Source organism: Argopecten irradians, chromosome 7, assembly GCF_041381155.1.
Source record: "Argopecten irradians isolate NY chromosome 7, Ai_NY, whole genome shotgun sequence".
NCBI lineage: Eukaryota > Metazoa > Mollusca > Bivalvia > Pectinida > Pectinidae > Argopecten > Argopecten irradians.
The window spans coordinates 30,287,861-30,305,617 of record NC_091140.1 but is presented as its reverse complement, the minus strand read 5'-3'; the positions used below and the strand labels follow the sequence as shown (position 1 = coordinate 30,305,617).

General features: G+C 32.5%; 1 protein-coding gene across 4 annotated transcripts in view; it reads right to left on the bottom strand.

Moving 5' to 3' along the window:
* The window catches only part of LOC138328107 (FHF complex subunit HOOK-interacting protein 1B-like), a 36,411-nt gene that overhangs the window by 1,688 nt on the left and 16,966 nt on the right, over positions 1-17,757 (bottom strand). For 2 of the 4 annotated variants that reach the window (XM_069274734.1, XM_069274735.1), the window contains 7 exons: positions 17,557-17,639; positions 16,883-17,050; positions 15,269-15,394; positions 11,888-13,032; positions 9,962-10,140; positions 6,681-6,891; positions 6-4,909 (listed from right to left, as the gene is read on the bottom strand). In XM_069274734.1, coding sequence (XP_069130835.1) covers positions 4,611-4,909; positions 6,681-6,891; positions 9,962-10,140; positions 11,888-13,032; positions 15,269-15,394; positions 16,883-17,050; positions 17,557-17,639 — 2,211 coding nt within the window. In that variant the 3' untranslated portion in view covers positions 6-4,610. Of the gene's footprint in view, positions 1-5; positions 4,910-6,680; positions 6,892-9,961; positions 10,141-10,190; positions 10,238-11,887; positions 13,033-15,268; positions 15,395-16,882; positions 17,051-17,556; positions 17,640-17,757 lie in introns of all 4 variants that reach the window. The other 2 variants (XM_069274737.1, XM_069274736.1) reach the window with 2 other exon arrangements.

Genomic DNA, 17,757 nt, shown 5'->3' with positions numbered 1-17,757 from the left:
AGTGCCTTATGGTACTGACATGGAGTCCATTCACAATATACAATGAATGGAACAAGAGACAATGCCTGGTATGTGATACTGAGCAGTTTTATCTCTCTGCTGATTTATCGAGGACATCGAAAATTATGACTGGATTTGATAGAACTGTGGTTTCATTGACTCGTGATCGAAATCATTTGACATTTCTCTCTAAAATTGACTTCCGAATGTTCCAATGTTAAAGTCCGACACTAGATTGAACAAACAGAATATTATAGAATAGGACGTCATGAGGACGATAAAGCAAAGACTGGTTTTAAAACCACAAAAAAAATATTTGTTTGTTGAAACTTACATCAACAATCAATAATTTAAAACCAAATAGTAGAGTGGCTAACTACACAGCATACACTCATCACAAAGCATCGAGGAGATCATTTGATTTAATATCATATCGTAATATATAAATAACATCATAACTTCCATCCATACACTCTTATCAGGACACTTTCATTGACAATATAAGTGATATTTTACGACGTTTATTTTTTCATTTGAGAGTAAATTCAGTATATATTTATATCAAAGTTTATCACGAATAATGTTAGGAAAAGGCCTTCTGATCTTATGCAAAAAATTTAAAAAGGAACACTTTTTTTTAAATTTGAAATTTGTAATATTATATATCTATTGTCTTTCTCCCATGTTATACTGAAATCTGGAAATTATGAAATTTCCTATTCACCAAGGACATCAATATAACCCGATCATATTGAAGATATATCTGGGAATTTAAGGTCCCTTGACGTTAACGAAGGTCATATTATCTTGAAATGAACGGTGATTATTTGATTATATTCAGGATTTGTACACCAACATGTATTCCACAGTGAAAAGGCTGAAGGGTGTTCACTTTGAAATAGAAAACAATGTCTGTTGCAAATTTATTGAAATCATTCTTTGACTGTCTACCTTTTCTAATATTATGATATCTATTCTTAAAAAATAAACTATCCAAAGAAAAAAGTTGATTTCATTTAACAAGACAATACACTGTTACTAGTAATTGAACTCTAGTAAGAACATTAATACAGAAAGTTTTATTAGCTAAGACTTTTCAAATGGAATGAACTTCAGGGCGACACAATGGAATAAATAAATGTAAACACTCCTTGAATTATCTATCTAAATAGTATGTGCAAAGTTTTTTATTTATAATATTTATATTTTAAGTTTCTATATTTCTATAATATAATTGAAGAGTCATGGAAATGCTATCGTATATAATGATTATATCAAAAATGTATATACATTTTGAGCTGCGTTTTTTTTTTAAATATCATTCATAAAAACAAATATATTTCAAAGAACTAAATAAATAGTAACAGAAAATGCTTTTATTCAGAACAATTACCGCCCTATTTATATTGATTCCATTCATCAAACATATTATTTTTCTTATGGGGTTATATGAACATTTTTTATACTTTTTATATACATTTGGTATTACATTAACATATTAACCAGAAAATAAATAGTTACAGTACGGATGTCACGATTTATGCACTTAGTATATTGAATAAATATCCTCAGATTTACCAGTTACTTTTTCCAGAAAAAGTTCATCATATACATATTCCATTATATTAACATCTCACAATGCATTCACTTCACATTCAAATGTGGTATTTAATTTTTGTTTTCTTTTGTTATTCAAATTTAGTTTTTAAAGTTACTTTAAATGTTAGCATTTAAAAGGATTTAAAAGAAGCTTTATTGAATAAATATGAAATTACTGTAAAGATTGACTACCAATTGGTCAAATTCAGAAAATTAGAGTCCGTTTATAAAATGATTCATCTATATATAATAATAATCAGTAGATTTCTTAAAACATTTAATGTATCTAGTTAACAAATTTTTAACATACTGCATAGGAGTAAACCTTGTAATAATATACTTCATAATGTATTTAATAATCAAAATCTGTAAAATACATGGATGGCTATTTAAAAAGGTCTAAATATGAATGATATATGCCTGCTCAGTGTAAAATATAAGAATACACTATTAGAAACGAGTAAAATACTAGGTAGCATAATTCTTTTTAATTGTATAATTCATAGATATGTATTCATATATATGTATTTGGGGAATTTTATAAATAATAGCAACTAAATTTATATCTCTTAAGAGAGGTCCAGACGGCCTTATCACTCACCTGGTTTGCTATGCCAAGAAATGTTCTGAATACAGGCCCACTGTTTATTGACTTAAAGGAATGACTTCTAATTCCCCTAAAGGGTGGCACCCTTACAGAATCACTGGGTCAGAGCCATGATTTATATAAACTATGTTCCCTTTACCGTAAAGGTTCATATTTGGCTACAATCCATACAAAGCTCTATGACAAGTAGCGCTTTTCTTTTTACCTCTGTTTACCCCTATTGGTCCCAATCCCCCTGCCCATGAGGGAAAGAACCAAAATTTATAAAAACTCTGTTTTCCTTCCTCCAATAATGTCTCATAATAAATTTGGTTACAAACCATGGTGCATGACTAGTACGAAAGTAAGAAAACGTTGACGGATGGACAGACAAACGACGCTACATCATGACAAAAGCTCATCAGGCCTTCAGGCCAGTTGAGCTAATAAATAATTAATGAACGTAAAGTGCACTAATTTGTGTCATTATTAATTCAAATACAAGTCATATTATTATAAAGTCAACTTTTAGCTACCACTTTCCCCTAAAGTCAATATCTTAATGCTCTATAGATTTTAAAGATAGCTTAATATATATAGTAAACCAGTTGTTGTATATGTCTACTTAATCAAAATTAAATTTCAAATATCTTTCATTATGATGGAAGTGTAACGCCAATACCATGAGGCAATCAGCATAGCGACTATTCTTAGTCGAACTTTTCCTATAAATGGTTAACATCTAAAGATGTAATGTTGCTCAAATATTCCCAAAAGTGTACGTTTATATTTCACATGTAACAGCATTATTATCTACATGGAAATTTTCTATCCCTACCCAATATTCTTTTACCAAAACGTTAAAACCATATTTCCAATACAAACCAGATTCCAACCCACAACACATAGATACAAGCCATACTGCCTTCAACGAAAAGTAACACATGAAACTGCACAACACACACTACAAGAGGATAAGTCTTTGTAAAAGGATTAAAGTAAAACATCATCAACAAAATCCTGCTTGTGAAAATATTTTAGAATAGTACATGCTTACATTATAAACAGAAAAGTAAACCAACAAATACATTAATTAACACATTTCAATGTTGAAAATTTGTTACAAACACGGAGGTTTATATAATACACATTCATCAAAGTGTAATAGGTTTATATACATATCACATATATGAGCTTTCTTAATTCACTAAGTAAGTTTTTTTTTCTATAATGCCGGATACATGTAAACTGTATATTGGAGTTTTGATTTCAAACAAGAAAAATGTTCTCTTTTCCATATTGACAATTTCTAGCCCGTGATAAAATATGCCATAATACAATTAATATTATGAGATTATGATATCGTCAATGCTTTTAAAATTAATTAGCCCTTTAAATTTAGGGGACAAAAGTAAACACATTTAACAGGTTTTTTTTAATTTTGACAGATGAGTACTTAACTTCAACACATGGATTTGTAACAAATATGTTAATATTAAAACAGTAAAACCCTTTCATCTTCTTTATACTGAATAAGACAACTGATGACACAAATCTCGGAACATAAGCCAAACCTTGGCGCAAATGTATCTTAGGCAATCACACATTCAGCAGTTCAAGAACCAACTTTTTAGATCATGTGTCAGCATATAAAATGAAAACGGAAAGTCGGTTTTTTTCGCTAGGATGAAATTTTCACGAGGATATTTTCGCGATTTCGTGGGGCATCGCTATGACCGCGAAAATTTGGTCCGCAAAAATGATTGAATCATAGGCTCTTAAAGCTAGATTGCGATGGTTTTAAAACCACTAAAATTTCATTTTCTCGTTTTAGATTTAATTGCGAAAATTTTTACACGTGAAAATAACTGGCTTTACGGTATCTAACACTAACTGCTTAGAACTACAGCTCATTCAACTAGTGTTCTACTTAAAGATCATTGTTAAACCGACAGCTTGCTGTTAAGACTTAAAGCTGATTTCTCTCATACGTACGACGTTTTAAAAGAAAACAATGAAATATCACACAATAACAACAGCAGAAAAGGCAGGGAACAATAGCAATACCAATAGTAACAGGAAAATAATAATACCATTTTATGACTAGTTGTTGTTTTCTGGTGGAGCACTGAACAATTAGGGAATAATCTCTAAAAAGCTGGCAGTTATAAAAGACCTTTGCTAAGACTCAAATACTACTAATCTCCACAATAAAGAATAAATTCAATGTACAAAATTCTCAAAAGTTTATAACCTATGAACATTTCTGTCCTAAAATTGTGTTCTCGATCGTTGCATGATTTTCTGTGTAACGTAAAAATATCAAAACTATATGACTTTTGCTGAATATTCTAACATATACTTCCAAATTGACATAAAAATGGCCTTAATTATAATTTTCAAACTTAATGAAAGACAAGCAATATCAATTGCTGTAGTAACCTTCGTCCCGTAACAAGACCGAATGTTCCTGACTGAATGACGCCAATTCTTTGACAAATTCCTCGAGGATAAGAGCACAGTATACAATGTTGCGAGTCTTTGATGAGTCCATGGGGTTTGTGGGTACTTGCTCTGGCATTTTTTGTCTGTGGACGTACCGATATCCACGACCAGGAACCATCTCCATCTGTGGCGCCCCCTTCCGTGGAGGTGCTAGTGGTCGCTTGGTCCCTACAGGAGAGCGTCTAAACAACAAGTCTGTCAGACTTAGTTTCTTCTTTTCTGTTAAGGAGAAAAGTTATCTATCATGCAAACTGATAATATATGAATTATCTTTAATTATAAAGTAGTCATCTTTTTAATTGTATCCATTAAATTCATTTGACTTTTTACACGAGTATCACCGTCGACATTAGTAAACAAGAGGCCCATGGGCCTTAACATGTTGTTCGGCATCAATTAAAACCCCTATAGACCAATTTTCATTGAGATCGGAGACTGAAACCTTAAAACAGGAAGTGGGCCAGCGGCCATCTTGGAATACCAAAATCTTTACGAAAATGTTTGCATGTTGTTCGGCATCAATTAAAACCCCTATAGACCAATTTTCACTGAGATCGGAGACTGAAACCTTTAAACAGGAAGATGGCCTGCTAAAATTAAGAAAATTTGCCCTTTTGGGGCCCCACCCCTCAGTTCCTAGGGTTCGGACCAGACTCATTTATATAAAATATAATTGTGTTTCCCCGATGATGTTTCACACCAAATATGGATAAAATTCATCCAAGGATGGAGGAGAAGTAGGATTTTAAAGCTAAAATTAAGAAAATTTCCCCATTTGGGCCACACCCCTCAGCCCCTAGGGTCGGTCCAGGCTCATTTTTAATATGATTGTCTTTCCCAATGATGTTTCACACCAAATATGGATGAAATCCATCCAAGGATAAAGGAGGAGAATGATTTTAAATTTAAAATTAAGAAAATTTCCCCATTTGGGGGTCCACCCCTCACCATTTGGAGCCCCACCCCTCAGCCCCTAGGGGTTGGACCACGCTCATTTATATAAAATATGATTGTCCGTCCCCAAGGATGTTGCACACCAAATATGGATGAAATCCATCCAAGGATGACGGAGGAGTAGGATTTTAAAGCTAAAATTAAGAAAATTTGCCTTTTGGGGCCCCACCTTTCAGCCCCTAGGGGTCGGACCAGGCTCATTTATATAAAATATGATTGTCCGTCCCAAATGATGTTTCACACCAAGTATGGATGAAATCAATCCAAGGATGAAGGAGGAGTAGGATTTTAAAGCTTAAAATAAGAAAATTCGCCCTTTTGGGGCCCCACCCCTCAGCCCCTAGGGGTCGGAACAAGCTCATTTATACAAAATATGATTGTCCTTCCCTAATAATGTTTCACACCAAATATGGATGACATCCGCTTTGCGGTTAAGGAGGAGTAGCGTTTTAAAGGGAAAAGTTTACGGACGGCGGACGGCGGCCGACGACGGACAAATCACGATGACTATAGGTCATCCTGACCCTTCGGGTCAGATGACCTAATAATAAATACAAAATCAAAGTACTGAAAGTACTAAAAAACTTAAAGCAAGAGATCGTTCAAAATTAAAAATAGCTAATATTAACAAAATATTGATGGTTTATACTACTGTTTATAAATTAAACCTAATTAATAACCTAAAATGTTCAACCTATCTGTCAGTTTCAACCTGATTAAGACTTGACCTTCAGTGAGGAAAATGTTTAAACTGATCAGCAAAAAAGGCAACATACCGGTAAGAGAAGTGTAGAAATTTTTTAGTTTACTTTTAAATTACAAATTTAAGAGAAAGTTGTCAGTGTAGCTGCAGTAACAATTGAAGGGGCATACATTTAACTGGATGCTGACATTTTTTGTGTTACTTGTACGTTGTGATATAATTACGTTTTTCTTTTGGACATTAAAATAATGTAATGAGTGAGGTGAAAAATGACTTTACTTTTGATCTTAGATAATCAATCTGTTTTCAGAAGTAGCGAGGACAGTTACTTACCCTTGATTTGGATGTTTACGTTGTTTATCGGTGATGTTTTTGTTGTTGTGGGAGTTGTTGCAGCACTCTGTGGAAGAAAGCTATAGTTACGCCCAAGTCGCCAATTCTCCTCTCGAGTGGCCAAGTTTTGCCTTGCTTGCAACAAGAGATCCTCAAAGTTTGGAAGTGTGTAAGAATAATTGTCGACCTTTTGACGAACTGATGTTAGAACCTGGAAAAAATATACTATCCTAAATATTGGTCATACATTCACAGGGATTCATGCACAAAACTTTTACACATCTAATAGTGGACGAAGATTATATGTATCATACAGAAGTTACATTTACCATGGGATTCTCAGTTTCAGTTCTTTAACTGATCTTAAACTGTGACTTTGTATAACACTATATAAAAGATTAAAGACCAATAATTATTGTACAATTCTACGATAAACTTCCATTGAGCTCTAATGTTAAGATACCTAGTAAATTAATACAAAAGGAACTTTGTTTGCCAAATCTGTCGTTTTCAAGATCCCAACTATTGTACTGTACCTAAATAACTAAAATTCTATACTTTATAGACCATAACTAGAAGCTGACACTATATTGCTTTATAGTCATTTATTTTCTCTTAAAGCCACATCGCAAATTTGTGATTCACTAAATCTTTTAGCTAGTTATAGGACCAAATCAAGAAAATATTGACCTACAAAAATAACAAGCGGTAAAGTAATGTCAGTAAATATTTGAAATCAAAACGAAGCTCTGAACATATTAATAATTTGTGCAGTACAACTGAATTTACATTCATAAATATTATTTTTAAAGAATAAAAACGGAGAAAAAAAATCAAGGCAAATTCCAACTGAAATACTGATTAAGATTCATGAAAATCAAAGTACCAAGGCCACTCAAAGTTGCTGTGAATAAAGGACTCAAACAAAGGAATAAAGAAATTGTTTTTTTTTTTTTCATTTAAATATTGAATTTAGTATACTAAATGTGCAGTGTTGAATTTCGGAGTTTTAACAAAATATATTTACGGTATTCCGTATTTATTTTATGATATTTAAAGTTTTTCAAGAACAATAAGTTGAATAACTTATTTTCCTAAAATAGCTGAAATAAATTTTATGTCTAAATTATTTATGAAATAAAAATTTCAACACCAATGAAATCGTTCAGAAGCTGTGTATCATTTTTTATAGTTCTTAACTAAACTAAAAATAACTAAACTATCAATTTCATCGATGTCTTCAAAGACAAAAAAAAAGTAAAAATACCCGTATCTTAATACATTTTCGGAAAAATATAATATTAGAAATATTACCATTTCCGGATATGTTTTGGTTTCCCTTTTAGAAAACTAACATATATGTTGCTTTGACGTTTTTTTCATTAATAACTCATGGCCAGATACTTTTGCCAAATAAAACGTACATTATTTCATTACGTATATCACTCGGATTTCTTTTAAATTCACAAGAACGCTAGCCGTTAATTATAGCATCAAGAAAACTTCATGTAATGTATCGGACTTTAGCAAGTCTTCGTAAGCCTAACAGTAACTGGTTGGCGAGATAGTGTCGTGCAGAACATTTTATCGTGAGTTTTGCTTTGCTGACTTTTGACTTATAATAAAACATGGCCTTATACTTTTGCCAAATAAAAGGTACATTATTTGGTTACTTATAAAAAACACTCAAATTTCTTTTGAATTCATAAGAACGCTAACATCAAGAAAACTTCATGCAATGCATCAGACTTTAGCAAGTCTTCGTAAGGCTACTATTATATTACACGGCAATATAAGTTTATTTGTCACTTTAAGTTGCTCGTACATATAGATCTGTATTATCATTATATTTTGTAAATTTATGTTGATAAATTTTGTACTTTTCCCTTTCAATATAACGTAGTTGTCGATAAACAAAAGACACAACTCCCAGTGACAGATCAAGGGACGAAACACGTAGTGCCTACTCAAAACTATTAACTTTTACTGCGAAATAATATCATCATATATAGTTGTCAATGCAACTAACACAAAAACACTTTATAAGCGTTATAAGAACTTTTTTTTTTGCAGTTACCATCCTAACATTTGATTACAATAACCGATCAGTAGCATGAATTACGTAAAATTCAAATAAACATACACAATCCAAAATCCACCGAAAGTCTGCCGCGGAGGAAGAGAGCAAAGAAGCTTTAAGGCGTTGTTCAAGATTTTCGGGAGACTGCTGATCTCGGAGTAATACAAATATCATAGAGTCCGAACTGAACACTTAAAACACTCCATCCATGGTGTTTATGTATGTACAAATTCAATGTCTGTAGTTTTAAATATTTGGGTTTTATTTTTTCATACCATCAATTGCAAGTATTACGTGAAATGAACAAAACAACTTGTAATTTTCATCGCGGAGTGGTTTCATTGCTTTGATGTGCACAGGCTCGCCGAGCGTACCTGTTTCACAGCATCAAAAAGCTACTGATGACGTTGTATGACAACAAACATAAAACTAGTTTCATAAACCCATTCAATCCTGAGGGCGTGTTAAGGCTCTTCGCAATCAAAAATTAAACCAATTGAAATTTCTGGGGGAAATTGAGTTGAGACATGAAGTAAAAAAGTTTAAACAACCAACTTCCTTTAATGTACACAGGTTACTTATGGAGACAAAAGTTTCTACAGTTTCTCTTAACTATTGTCCTCACCAAACTATGAATGTCTAACAAACAGTACCTGCTCATAAAAGCAAATTCGCCCAAAGACAGAATACTACACACATAAAGAAATCACAAAACAAGCACATATGTGTGTGAGTGTAAATGATGAGTGTATGACGTATGCATTCTGCAAACAAACTTGCTTTCATACTCAAGACATATACCTACGACTTTTTCACAGTGATTTAATTATACGATTCTCACTTATAAGGGTAATTCCTATTTAAAACATTTCGTAGATTTTTAAGTTTTCCAATTTTGTATCAACTAATTTGTAAAATATGCGCAAAATTTAATCGCATTATGAAAATAAGTTGGTAGCGTCTAAAGGTGTTGGTTGAATACAATAAACTGTTCGAAAATTGCTACATTCACACAAGCCATGAAGCATGCACGTGAACATATTCATTATATATGTATGCTATGACTGAATAATAAATCATATCCATTTTCAAGCCCAAGCATGGATACAGCATAAATAACTGAATAAATGCTACACATGCCGCACACATACACACAGACCACGAAACACACATGCACATGATTATATATGGATATATATACCTGGACTAGGGATTTGACTGTGGGTTGGAAAACAAGATTATGATTGAGGAGAAAGGATCGTAGAAGAGGCTGGGGATAGGCAGCCAGACCAGATATCACTCCTGTCAATACCAGGTTTATTGACAGGTTGTTTTGCATCATTCCTTCCAGCTTGCTAAACAGACTGCTCAGGAACGGACCTGTAATATAATGGCTTATTTAATATGCATGATCAATATAATCTATTTACCTTAGTCCTTGTAAATAGCACACCAGGCGGCGATTTCTCAAAGCAAACTGAAGTTGACAAATTTTATTTTACTTTTTAAATACTTATAATTAATTATAAATTAAATATCGAAGTGGCATACGTTTTGACTTAAGTTGGCCCTAAAAAATTATTTGTACACCAAAGCCTGTGTATATTCCTTCACATGTCATCTATCATCTTAATTTCTGTGAATGTATCAAATAATAAAATAAGCAAATTTCAATGAGCTATTTCATCTAAATATCATTTACCATGCTTTACTTATTTTGTTGCAGAAAACAATACGAGGTTCACGGTCTGTGCTTCGATAACCACAAGTTCAATTAATTGATTAATAAGTAAATACATTAAAATTGTCTTTGTAACATAATACATTGATATATGGATGTTATATAATATATATCTAAATTTATCATAATGTGTAACAGAGTGAAATATGTATACTTGATCATTTCTTTTAATCCAGAACATCGACTTTGAAATATGTGCATATTTTCAGTATTATTTATGAATAAGAAAATCCATCCGCTGAAGTTTTTTATCTGTGTGTAAATTAATGCGTGGCATACCTCCTATCATTGATATTTACAAAATTATATATCTTCAGGTTATACGGACATGCAAGTAATAGTTTGGTGGGAGTCGAGGATCAGTGCAAGGTAATTATACAAGAATTCCACGGAAGTGGATGTGTCGCCTGCACAGCATCACAAAAAAATAGTTATTTACAGTTGAAAATATTGTGAATAATTAGATGAAGTTATCAGGTCCCGTAACTCTTGCAAATATTGATGGATTTTGACCAGTATCAAACCCATCTAAGATCTCATTGATATAAAGCAATACACCAAATTTGGCTGGAATCGGTTAATCGGACAATAATTATAAATACTTACATGTAAGCTATTAAGCCGAAACCATGTTTTGACGATTTTAAAGTCCCGTAACTATTGCAAATACAGACGGATTTTGACCAGTATCGCACCCATCTAAGATCTCTTTAATATAAGGCAATTTACAAAATTTGGTTGAAATTGGACAATAAATATTTAAGTTATCGAGCAGAAACCATGTATTTATCTGTTTTAACGATTTTAAAGTCCCGTTACTCTTGCAAATATCGACGGATTTTGACCATTATCGAACTCACCCGTGATCTCTTTCATATAAAGCAATATACCAAATTTGGTTGAAATCTGTCAATAAATTATTAGGTTATCCCACTAAAACCGTTTCCCGGATGCCGACGCCGACAAAGAGGCCGACATAGTGATACCTAAGTGTCGCCCTTGCGTTGCAGGCGACACAAAAATTATGAAATATTTTCTAAGGGGATTTCATCCATTGTAGTGATAATTATAAACATAGGAATGAAAACATATCATTAATTAGCGGTAAATAATAAGTGATTTTCCCTACAAGTTCATTTTACTTGAATACTCACAACAGATAACTGGTATTATATGGCCAATCTGAACATTGAGTGAAAAAGTCTATTGATTAGTTCTTATATTTCCAGAATAACTGCCCATGTATTGCCATAGGCCTGAGATTAGAAATATAGGAAATGTCATGATCAAAGAACATAAAAAAGCTTTCCACACTTCAGTTATATTCAAAAATTGTCATGATATTATTGAGATCATAAATCCAGCATACACTACATCATTTCTTACCTATGCTAGGTGAGGTGTCTGTAGGTTTGCCACTTGAGTCTGCGGAAGGCACTTGGATAATTCCTGAGGAAAGGGTTGGCATTTGCATAGAAGGACTGGGAAGAGAAAAACTCACAGATTTAGTTGGAGACCGACATCCATTTTCTTTGATATTCATAGACGTCAAAGAGTTTGTACGCTTCAGTTTCGATAAAGAGTCGCATGCATTTGCATCAGATGTGAACGAGGATAGTGTGATTTCCACAAAGCTTGTTGCATCCGGATTTCCATTGGATACCTGCTCCTCTAATTGGCCCGGTGCATCTTCAAACGCAGGCATAGTTTTGGAGTCTATCACATCGAAGGTACTCTGTGGAGTTTGTGAGATTACATTATCACCTTGGGCTGTTTCTACACTTTTTAATGCACTTTGATCACATTCACTAGTACTACTCTCTTCCAGTGAGTTGTATAAATGTGAACCAGACGTCGATCCTGAACAGAGACTGGAGAGAACAGAATCTAAAGATAATATACTGTCCTCTATAGTCCGGCTCTGTTCGTATTCTGGTGGTGTACCTACTTCAGTCAGATAGGACATGAAATCTGAAATGTCCTCATGATCAGATCGGCTCCAGCGATCTGTATCATACTGTCTTAAAATCTCGGACACTTCCGATTGATAAAATGGCGACCGATTGGTATCCTCTTCAGGTGATGTAACATCTATCAAAGCTAGATATGATCTAAAGTCACGGTTCACTAGTGCAGTGCCTTTTGATATTATACTGGGAGAGGTCGACCCAGTGGGTGTAGTAGAATCACTGAACATGCTGGAATTCATGTTACCGTGTGACAACATCAGAACGCCAGGCGTTGTATTATTACCGACTGTACTATCTAACACAGAGTCGCCCAAACGTTTACTGCTGTCAGTCACACTTTCTGGCGATGATGGTAAGTCATAGTCTGTGAACACAGTTGGTGATGGGTTCTCCCCATCGTAAGGGTAGGTCCAACAACGGCAGGCTTTACATGTATTCTGAAGGGACTTCCGCGCTTCTTGCAGATAATCGTTGTAATCGGTTTCGAAGTCCTCCAGCTTACTTCCTTTGGGGTTGGCAGGTGACATGGCTGTTTTAGGGGTATCCACAGTAGTAGCAGCCCTTAAAAATAAATTTTAAAGAAGTTTTACAATAACTTACTTTTTTTGAAGTAGCATGAACATTTTGATTTGTATATAATATCAGAAATAATCATACAACAGTCAACAATCGATACAAAGATTAGAAAAAAACAGATGAAAGCACCTCTTCAATTTATAGAAGCTTTATCTTATCAAAGCAAACTGTAATTATATAGCCACGAGTTTGCTTTTCAAACTTAATACAGCTAAGGTATATTTTAACTTCCTCAAATTCATTACACAAATACTTGGTTAAAGAAACAATCATTACTATTTGAATGTTCTTGTATTTTCTAGTCAGTTAATTTTCCTGAGTTTCCAAGTAAATTGATGATCTTTGTCAAATATATTGTAGAATATTTTTCAATTTGTGCTCTGTAAATTTTATCATTTTATTTCTTAATAAAATCATATATTATTAAATCAATGTTTTCGGTTAAAATATCACTTTCTATATCTAAACTCGAACAACACATAAAGGGGGTCATGAGAGAAAATATCCTGAACAAAGAACAATATATAGTGAGTGTTTGGGTATTTTTCATCTTTTCAGAACAAAGAGGAGAATCTCCAATTGTAAACAGGTACTGATTGTCATGTCATTTGTTTGTCTGTATCGTACAATAAGGCAAGAACTACACACCGAGTCTGAGCTGAAAATACCTTCACCTGTTTTAATTCAGTCTGATAATATTCATTTTGACAAGTCGGCAGATCGTTTATTGAGAGATTCAAAGCAGTCCAGAACACAGTATCTCATCAGTCCAACATCAATAGAAAGTCTTGGAGGCTTATTTACATTTACTGATAAAAGTAAGTACTTTCGAAGTTAACTTCAGTCTGCTTCAAACTTCATAGTTTATTTTTAATTGTACCTTGCTAATAAAACAGAATTTTGAAGTTATTGATAACTTAAATCTGTTTCAAAATTCAAAGCTTTTTTAATTGTACCTTGCTTAACAGAATTTTAAAGTTATTGATACTTAAATCTGTTTCACACTTCATAGTCTATCTTAAATTGTACTTTTAGAAAAAAGTATCGCCTTTTTCCAGAAACTTCAGATAAATGACTAACTAAAGGCATCCTCTAAATAAACCGTCAATTACCTGCACCCATACTAGGTAATAAACAAAATCAATTTTCTCATCAAATAACTTGGTAATCTTTACCTACTCACAAATCAAGAGAAGATCGATCTGTATCACAAAAAGATGATTCATATACATTTGTGCATGCTTTGTAGCAGTGTCAAATGATTAAGGGAATTCTTCATTCACAGTGCATTAAAATCAAACTAAAATATCATACGAAACGGGGATGTAACAATAAATATATATGTAGCTACTATAATAATATCTTTACCATCATAATATAACATTACATGTATATGATTTTTTTTATTTGGTTATAGCATATGAGAAAAATTGAATCAAATTGTGAAAAACTATTGCATTTTAACTTTACCTCAATCAAATAATATATCTTTCATGTTTTTGCAATGTGTTAATATAAGTAAATGTAAAAAAGAAGTGATTTGTTCTTTTACTCATGTCTGACAGGGTACATATTCAATGTAAGGTTTCCTTAAAACAACTCTTTTTTTTTCTACTTAATTTCAAAAAAACAACCATTAGATACAAGTTGTCTAAATGCATGCTTAATTAGAAAGTCATTCAGAGTATCAGTCAGCAATTCAACACACCAGTTATATATAGTACTTTTATTTCAAAGTGCATTTCCCCCTCCCATATATGTTTGCCTGGACATTATCAACTCAATATCTAGTTCAATAAATTACCATGTATACCAAATGATTAAACAAATTTAACTGAAAGTTCACAAGGCATTAAAAGCATTTGCAGAAACAAAATAATCAGAAATCAACAACAATATTCAGGAGGAAATGAAAAAGAGAAAGAAGCATTTAACAATACTTATAAAGGAAAGAACTTTTATTTAAATTTGATCAATATATTACAGTCAATATTACAGGATTTAACAAACTTCCTTATCATGTTACTAATCAGTAAAACTTAGCAAATGAGATTATACATCAAAGTTGATGTTTCTATTAAAGTCATAAATCATAACATTAATTACATTAAAAAAATCATGGTAAGAGTTCCACTACAAGGATGATAACACATTGAGGGTTAAATGTTAGGATTAATCCATGCACATATACCTATCCCACAGGGTTAGGGGGTAGTGTTACCTTCTACGTGTACGCTGGTACTCCTGTTCCTGTTTTCGTGCCCGTAGAAAGCTGCCGAGCCCACGCTTGGGCCTGGAGGCTGACGTAATGGCAGGGGAAGGGCTAGCGGTACCCAAACCCACACATCTACATTATAGAAGGACGAGTACGGTGACCAGTGGGATGTTAGATATTAACCTACACACAACACAGTCTGACAAATCAAGTACACTACTGTAAACCAATTTTCTTTCACGTCAACTAAATTTTGTGATTTCCTTTTCAAATCTTTTTCGCCAATATCAAGTTTTGAAGATTTGAAATTGAATGGAAATACCCTTTAGTTTAATTGTGCAAAAATTGTGGATGATATTAATTAGTGGAGATAAACTTTTGCGATTTTACATTGAGCGCAAAATTCGCGAAAATAAATTGCACACGAACAAAAGTTCCTTTACAATATTCATCCGGCTTTCATTTTATCAAACATAAAAAAAATAGTAAGAGGTTTTCGTTTCAATCTTATTTGAAATTATAATGTACTCCTTATAATGTATACCAAATTCTCTCTTAAATCAGTTAAAACATCCTATCAAAAAGTTGTTTGTTTTTTTAAATTTTTACATATTGTACTCAAATGTTAGTTTTTTCATTAATTGTTTTATAATTGTTAATAATAATTAGTAATTTGTAATGGATTCGAAACACAATCTAATGTCAATCCTTTTCTTGTGACTGTATTCTTGTTTTATTTTTACTTTATTTTGATGTATTCAGGAATATATTTTGTGTACTGTTAGTTTACCAGACTGTATTGTGTTTTTAATTATCGTTATATTGAAGAACAGTTAATCAATGGTGTTCAGAAGATGTGCAGGACATACAAAAAACTGCTACAAGAATGACCAAAGAACATAGGCTAAGCATGCAAATATTTTTATTAAAAAAAATTGATTTAAAAAAAAAATTGCATCGTACAAAATTAGGTATCTAATTTGAAAAATAATAAGCTAGCAAAGAAATTTCAAAATAAGGAAAAAAGTGAATGAAGAAAGCTAGACACAAAATGGTGAAAAGTAGATTCGTGCCATTGTGAAATACTCATAGACTGTAAGTGCATGAGGACTTTAAAATTCTTAATTTAAATTTTATCTGTACATTATATGAGATTCTTTTGCTACATAAGCATTCTCTTCCAGTTCAATTGACATTTTAAGTTTTTAATTTGGTAACATATGGACAGAGCCCTATTTTCTTGGTCAACCTCAGCTAAACTTTTCATAACCCAAAATAGTTTGCATGCTATCTGAATATAAGTAATCAAATTAGATACAATAATATAAAACATATACTGATCATTTCCTGTCTGAAAATGCATATATCTTGGAACATCTTTGATATAGACTATGTATTTTTTCCTTCTAATTTTACTTACCACATTGAGTCAATATTTTCTTATAAGTATTAAAAAAACCAGAACAAGACAACAAGACACCACATTAGTAAAGGGTGACTGAACACCAAGCCAACATTCCAATATAAGCATTCCTTGCAAACCACCAATCTAATTATTAAAGACTGGAAAAATGCTAAATATGTTGAATAAAACAAAGGGGGATAAGTCTGTCATATTACCTTTCTGTAGAAGGTGAAGAGTTACCAGCCTTGGGGCTTTCACTTGGATCTGGTACACAACAGTTTGGACGGAGAGAAAGAAACTTCTCAGCACTCTTGCCGTACAGATCTATGTCTTTGACTGCTCGACGTTGACTCACCATGACATGGGTGCATGGAATCAAATACCTGGAATTTTATTTCAAAGTGTATATATAGTCAAGCCAGTCTGTAAAGACCAACCAAGGTGCTGTGGTAAAAATGACTTTTTAGGACAAGTGGTCTTTATACACAGGTTGACTTGTGTTGGAATGGTTAATTTGAATTATAGAAATGTGGTCTTATTATTTTTATTTAAGTGAATATTCTTTCTACAGAGGTGGTCGCTGAGACAGGTTTTGCTGTATTTTTTTTTTTTTTTTTTTTAGTTTTTGTTTCAAATGCTTTAAATGAAAATAGGTTTAGGTTTAGATATTTGTTTAAATAATAAACTTACATATGAGTTAAAATAAGATTTCTACAGTCAAAACTTGTATATTACTCTATATTATTTTTATTTTTTAATTTATTCAGCTTAAAACCAGAATAGCACCTGATCATTGATATTCACATAAAGTCTCTGGAAACATACATGTTAAATCTTAAACTACCATCGCGTATGAAATTATATGTTATAACCTTCCGTGGAAATATACCTGAGGATCAACTGGAACATGACGTCCTCACAGTTTTTATCGATCAGCGTTTTAAATAAGGAGAGGGATACAACACACAACAGCTGAAAATAGACAGAAGAGAGAATTCCATCAGAAATTAATAACACATATATTTCTACATCACACATAATGTATCATCACTCACATCATTGATGTTGAACTTTAATAGCATCCGGACAA